The sequence below is a fragment of the Phyllostomus discolor genome, chromosome 12 (genome assembly GCF_004126475.2).
Source record: "Phyllostomus discolor isolate MPI-MPIP mPhyDis1 chromosome 12, mPhyDis1.pri.v3, whole genome shotgun sequence".
NCBI lineage: Eukaryota > Metazoa > Chordata > Mammalia > Chiroptera > Phyllostomidae > Phyllostomus > Phyllostomus discolor.
Genome location: NC_040914.2, coordinates 18830730 through 18837777, shown reverse-complemented (window position 1 = coordinate 18837777; position 7048 = coordinate 18830730). Strand labels below are relative to the sequence as shown.

Sequence of the window (7048 nt, the reverse complement as noted above, 5' to 3'; positions counted from 1 at the left end):
CCCACAATCCCCATGCTCTCTTCCTCCATGTCTTCTTCCTTGTTTCATTTGCTATCTTAAGGGCTATTTTGTGCATTCAGACTGAGTAGAGTGGCTTATCCTCACACTGACAACTGGTTCTAAAATTTCTAGGGGCAGGACACACTCGGTGCTACCGATAGCTGGGAGGGGACTGAGGAACAGGAATGGACTGGGGAGAAGCCAAGTTGGGTGCCAGAGATATGTCCACCTGCCTGGAAATCCAACCTGATGGATGGAAGGAAAAAGAAGTCATGAAATCAGTCTGTGTAATGACTATGACAGGCCAAGGGCTGGACTCACTGCTGATGGGTAGGAAACGCTGTCAGATGAAGTTCAAGCCAGTAAGAGTGACTGAGCCACTGAAGGAAGACCTTGGCCTATTAGTGGGATCTTGGGGAAAAGAGGAGAAACCACCCACACAGGCTTGTGCCTCTATCTGACAAACATCACTCCCCTCTGGGCACTGCTGTCCAATCCTCTGTGGTTTCCACGTGAATTCCATTTCACCCAGAAGTCTTTTGTGACTGGCTTAGCAACTTCAGGGACACATGTACACACCTTCTTGGAGTTATATTTTCAAGCCACAAAATGAACTTTTATTGTTGTCACGGCTACAGTTGTGCTTTTTGTTGTTATAGCACGTTGGCTCATGGAACGGAAAAAACAGTTTAAGGCCCTGTCACTCTAAGAGGAAGGTCTATGATTCAAAGCAAAGTATCATTATTATTAAAATCCATTTTTAATAACAATATTAATTTTCTACTACCATGTGTCAAGTTCTAATTGTTGAAATAACATATAAGAAGATCTTGGACAACTACAAGATCAAGTTGAATGGAACTCTGACAACTATGGAAGTGAAGAGACCACATCCATCCAGACTAGTAGGAGAGGCACAGATGCAGAATGGGCTGGCCCCACATCCATGTGGATAAAATCTCAGGAGAGGTATCTCAGGAGTGAGGAGTCCCAGACCCACAGTGGGCCCCCTAGGCCAGGATTCCAGTGCCCACGACTTCCAGCTGCGAAAACCAGCAGGTACTAAGTTGGTAGAGGAGGCTGGGGGAGCCCGAAGCAGTTCCTCTTGGGGACCCACTCGTGAACTCACTTACTCAGACTCGCTCCCTCTGAGCTCCAGAGCTGGTAGCTTGAAGGGCACCGGTGGCATACAGGGAGAGACCAAAGTGTCTGGCATTAAGGACGAGCAGAGGCCATTGTCCCCTTGCTAAACCCTCCCTCCACAGAGCCAGAAAGCTGGTGGCATATCTGAGACTCCATCAACCTGGCTAATGCTGCGTGACCCACATTGGAGATCCACAGAGGCTCTACCCCACCCAACTTACAGGCCCAGCCAAGCTGCTTTTCTGTAAGAATGGCTGGTCTTGATTCCTAAATCCTATTGAATAAGCAACAACTGACTTCAGTGAGCCCTAATGGCAGCCAGATTAGGGTCACAGCTTGGCTTCACCTGGGAATCTTCAAGCCCAGCACAAGTGGCAGTCATCTCAGATTGTTTTATAGCTCAGGCAGGGTGGGCCCAGGCAAAACACAGGTGGGGGCTGACCTTGGCCTGCACCACCCAGGGAACCCCAGGGCCAGCACACCCAGGGGACAGCTACAGACCATGTTGGTGTACCACCACCCTGCCCCTACACAGCTGATCCTCCACAGAGGGCGAACTTTGGTGGTCAGTGGTCACAGCTTGCAGCCGACTAGCCTGAGTAAATCCCACCCATTGACCTGCCAACAGCAACCAAGACACAACTACAAGAGGAAGGTGTTGTCAGCCCACACAAAGGGCACACCTCAAGTACCCAGCTTGGGTGATAGGGGAGGCCTTGCCACTGGACCCTATAAGACACCTACTTTAGGCCACACTACCAAGACACAGAGTCAAAGCAGCTGTACCTAATACATAGAAACAAGTGCAGAGAGGCAGCCAAAATGAGGAGACAAAGAGATGTGGCCCAAAAGAAAGAACAGTACAAAACTCCAGAAAAAGACCTAAAAGAAATGGAGATAACAGTCTAGCAGACGCAGAGTTCAAAACACTGTTAATAAAGATTCTCAGGAAATTTAGTGAGGACCTCAACAGCATAAAGAAGACCCAGTCTGAAATGAAGGGTAAACTAATTAAAATAAAGGACATTTTATAGGGAAACAACAGTAGAGTGGATGAAGCCGAGAATCAAATCAATGATTTGGAACATAAGGAAGCAAAAATCAACCATGCAGACCAGCAAGAAAAAAATGGAATCCAAAAAAATGAGGACAGTGTAAGCAGCCCCTGGGACAACTTTAAGAGGTCCAAAATTCACCTCATAGGGGTGCCAGAAGGAGAGGAGAAAGAGCAAGAAATCGGAAATCTATCTGAAAAAATAGTGACAGAAAGCTTCCCTAAGTTGGTGAAGGGAATAGACATGCAAGTCCAGGAAGTACAGAGAGTCCCAACAATGATGGATGCAAAGAGGCCCACTCCAAGACACATCATAATTAAAAGACCAAAGTTTAAAGATAAAGAGAGAATCTTAAAAGCAGCAAGAGAAAAGAAGTTAGTTACTGGAAGGGTTCCAGCTGTGAGGGGGGAGGGGCAGAATGGGGGAAGAGGTGAGGGGAATAAGAAAAACAAATAGGGAGTTACAGAACACCCATGGGGATGTAAAGTACAGTGTAGGAAATGGAGAAGCCAAAGAACTTCCATGCATGACCCATGGACATGAACAATGGTGGGGGGATTGCCTGAGGGAGTGGGGAACACTGGGTAGAGGGAGGCAAAGAAAGAAAAATCAGGACAATTTCAATAACATAATCAATAAAATATAATTTTTAAAAAAGATCTTGTAACTCTCTATGTGGTATTCAAATGTTACTTAAGACAAACCACATTACTTGATGGGACATTCAGGATTTGAAATCAATCCCTTACGTCTTTGTCAAGTCCTCCCTGAACCTCTCCTTGCTCAATCCTCATCACAATTGTCTAGAAGACTTTCTAAACGTCTTGTTAGAAAACCTATGCCCTCTTTCTTCCCAGAAAGGTGTTCTGAATTCAGTTACACTGGGACATTCGTGTTGACTGCGTCTTTCACATAATTGTGCTCTTTCTTTATTACCTTCTTCCCTTTCTTCCTCCTGGTGGCATGCAACTCAACACTTCTTATTTCTCTGCTCTTCCTCCCTCCCTCTCCCTCCTTCTGCTCCTCATCCTGTCAGTTCTCCTTCTCATCACCTTTCCTACGCCCTTTCCCTTTCCTGTCCTCTCTTTGGCATTTTCTTCTTCTAGGACACAAGAAACATGATACAGAAGATCTGCCAGTTCCTGGGCAGGACGTTAGAACCAGAGGAAATGCACTTAGTCCTCAAGAATAGCTCCTTCCAGGTCATGAAGGAAAACAAGATGTCCAATTACTCACTGCTGCCCAACTGGCTTTTAGATGAGAAGAATGGCTCACTTATGCGAAGAGGTAACTAAAAATGGCCCTCCTTCAGAGCACATTGGAGTGTTCAAAGGGCATCCTTGTGCATGCAGCAGGGCACCAACTAGGGAGTGTTTGAACTTGTCAACTTTAACTGCTCATCCCCCAGAGAACTCACATGATCTTTTTTTTAAGATTGTATTAATTTACTTTTCAATAGAGGGAGGGGAGGGAGAACGGGAGAGAAAGAAACATCATGTGAGGTTGCCTCTCTCGTGCCCCCTACTGGAGACCTGGCCCGCAACCTATACATGTCCCCTTACTGGGAATCGAACCAACGACCTTTCGGTTCCCATGCCTGCACTCAATCCACTGAGCCACACCAGCTGGTTCACTCCCAGATTTTAAGGATTGAGAATTCGCCTCTTTGTCTTGATGCTCTGACCTTCTGGCCCACTGGGATGGTGGCCCGCATCCCACTCATCTGCCCTGAGCGGCAGCCCCCACCAATGTGTGGTCTTTGCAATCATTTACATTCTTCCTCCCATGGATCATCCTGGATGGTCTTGAATGACAGGACTCTGGGAAAACAGGCTCCTCCTATCCCGGGCAGTGGACACTCTTCATTCATCTTCAGCCCAGAGGTATGAACGTGACTAATCATTCACCACAGTGTCTGACAGTAACACAGGCTCACGGCTCAGCAGAAGGTCTCTCCTCTCTCGTTCTTTCCAGCTGAGTCATTGTTTATACACTTCTTCGTGCAGGCTAGTACTTTGTGCTAACTCAGCAATGGGGCAGTACCAGCATGAGCATCTCCATGACTCTCCTCCCTTCCTTGGTCAGTCCCAATGGACAGGTAGGCAGGCATGGAGAATTCGCCTGGACACTGCTCGAAGAGCAGACACCCTCATGCCAAAATCAGAGGAGAGAGAATCTCAATGGCCTGCAAAGTCAGATGACCATTCTAGGTCTAATCAACTTCCTCCAAGTGTCTATAGGCAATATCAGTACTTGGAAAAGAGAGCCCCTGATGAGAGTATGAGGCACCCTGCCCGGAGTAGCTCAGTGGATTGCAGGGTAGCTTGGTTGCGGGCCAGGTCGGGCTTCAGCTGGTGGCATGTGAGAGGCAACCAAGGGCAACTGATGTATCTCTCGAACACAGATGTTTGTCTCCCTTCTTCCCCCACCCTTCTCTTCCCTCTAAAAACAAATAAATAACACCTTTTTAAAAAAAAAATCTGGAGGGTTACTAGACTTATCATGATCACACCAGGATATATATAAATGTCTTAAACTTGAAACAAATATTGTATGCCAACTATACTTAAATGTTTTTAATTTAATGAACTCTGACCTGCTAGATTCAGATGGGCTTGGGACCCAAGGTCCCCTTCTTCTTTCTGATTTCTCCCTTTTGGAGTGGGACTGTCTCCCTGGTGCCTTTCACACTGCTGCATTCTGGAAGCAGCCGACTCATCTGATTCCTCGTGTTCGCAAGCACAAAAACATTCTCTCAGCTGATGGTTCATACGGGGCAGCCATGTTGAATTTCCGGAGATTCTGGCTCCTCCAGAGCTGGGTGTGGCTCATGAAAGTCAGGTGTGTTGTGGAGGACACACAAGCATAAGAAATCGATTAGGATACAAATTATTCTAACAATGCAGCCGATGAGCCCAAGAGGGACAGCAGATGTTTATAAGGTAGCAATTATTATTTAGACATTCTGCTAAATTATTTCTATGCCCACAAGTGTATAATATCTATTACTGGTTTCTATATAAGTAGATATTGTTCTGTTGTATGTTAATTTCACTGATGTATTAATGTAGTTAATATATTAATATAATGCCTATGTATTCATTTATGTGACACGCAAAATAATAATATCATCATAAACTAAGAGGGTGGATTCTGGTGTCAAAATCTGTCGCTTGGAATCCCGTCTATCGCTTTCTACCTGTGCAGCCTCTTGTGGTCTCTCCTTCCTCATCCAGAACACAGAGATGATCATAGCACATCCCTGACTCTTTTCAGCATCCTTGCCACAAATATTTGAGTGCACCCTATGTGCCTATGATTCGGAAGCACTAAGCCTTTGGCAATTCAAAAAGAAAACTTTCTAAAATACACATTGGAGATACATGCCATACACACACAGACAGACACACACACAGGAAAAACATAGCATGTCACACGGGATAAGAGTTATGAAGCGAAATACGAAGGAGGGATGGAGGATCAATCATCAGTTCTGAACGGGGTTGTGGGTGGGAGAGAACCTCACTGAGAAAACTGCACTTTAGGGAGGACTTCAAAGAAGCCTGCGGGCCAGTCGGGGCCACCCCTGGGCGAGCAGCGTCCCAGGCATCAGGAATGGGAACTGCAAGCAGTCTGCGGAGGGAGGGGGGCCTAGCACGTCCAGGGCCAGATCAGAAGATTCACCTCAAGGGAGGTGAGTGAGCAAGTGGTCGGTCATACGAGGCGGAGTCAGAGACGTGAGAGGGGACCGAGTCCCCTGCAGCCCTGTGAAAGCCAGAGCCCGCTCCCCAAGGGACCCCTAGAAGCCCGTGGAGAGTCTGAGCGGGAAAGGACAGGAGCTGAAACCATGTCATCTTGTTTCTCAAAGAATCAACATGGCTGCCGTGCTGAGACTAACTCAGAAAGGAGAAAGATCCAAAACAGAGAGACTGATTAGAAATCTAATACCTTAATGCAGGCGAGAGAGGGCGTTGGCCGGGGCCACAGTGGTAGAAACAGACATGGTGAGACGGGGCCACATTCTAGATGCGACAGAACAGACAGCTGCGTTGTCTTTGGTGAAGGGGGTGTGTGCGGCATAGGCTGGGAGAGGGGAGAATATAGGGAATCACTTCCACACAGGGGGGCGTGGGAATGCACCACACAGGTATGGCTGCAGGCAGGGGAAGGCCCACCAGGGACCCATCAGGTATTCTGTGACATTAGCTACAGAGAGGTGCTGGGGACTCCAGACCTGCCCCTCTTTCTGATCTGAGTCTCTTTTTATGTTTGTCAGGCACTACTGGGGACTGGAAAAACCACTTCACCGTGGCCCAAGCTGAAGTCTTTGACAAAATATTCCAGGAGAAGATGGCAGGCCTTCCTCGAGAGCTGTTCCCATGGGAAGGATGTTAAAAGACTTCTATGTCTCCTAAAGATAAATATCTGTTCTCCTGCTGTGAATGGCCAGCCATGATTGCATAAAAGCTGTTATTTCATCCGGGAGCCTTGAGTGAGCAGATCTCTGACCTTTGACAATTTGATTGTTAAAAATTACCAGGACATCTCTAGTTCACGGTGTGGCATCCAAGCTCTTAAAAAACATTGAGTACATTCAGAATGATGCAAAATAATATGAATATTACCAAAGCTATGCCAAAAATTGTTTATAAAAATGAGAAATAAAATGACAAAAAGGCAGCTAAGGCTCCTTTTCTTTCCATTGCCTGTATCCAACTTTTTATTACTTTTTATTACTTTTGATTAATCCAACCTTGCAGCGTGCAATTCCCAGCCTCTCATTATTCTCTTACTCTGTGGAATTTGACCATCAACAATATATAGCATTCATGGAGGCTTTGAACATGTAG

The 7048-nt window shown here is 46.4% G+C and overlaps 1 protein-coding gene across 1 annotated transcript in view; it reads left to right on the top strand.

Moving 5' to 3' along the window:
- SULT2A1 (sulfotransferase family 2A member 1) overlaps positions 1-6673 on the top strand; it is a 770207-nt gene extending 763534 nt beyond the window's left edge. The window contains exons 6-7 of the mRNA XM_028530169.2: positions 3305-3485; positions 6475-6673. Coding sequence (XP_028385970.1) covers positions 3305-3485; positions 6475-6593 — 300 coding nt within the window. The 3' untranslated portion in view covers positions 6594-6673. The remainder of the gene's footprint in view (positions 1-3304; positions 3486-6474) is intronic.
- Positions 6674-7048: the final 375 nt, after the last annotated feature.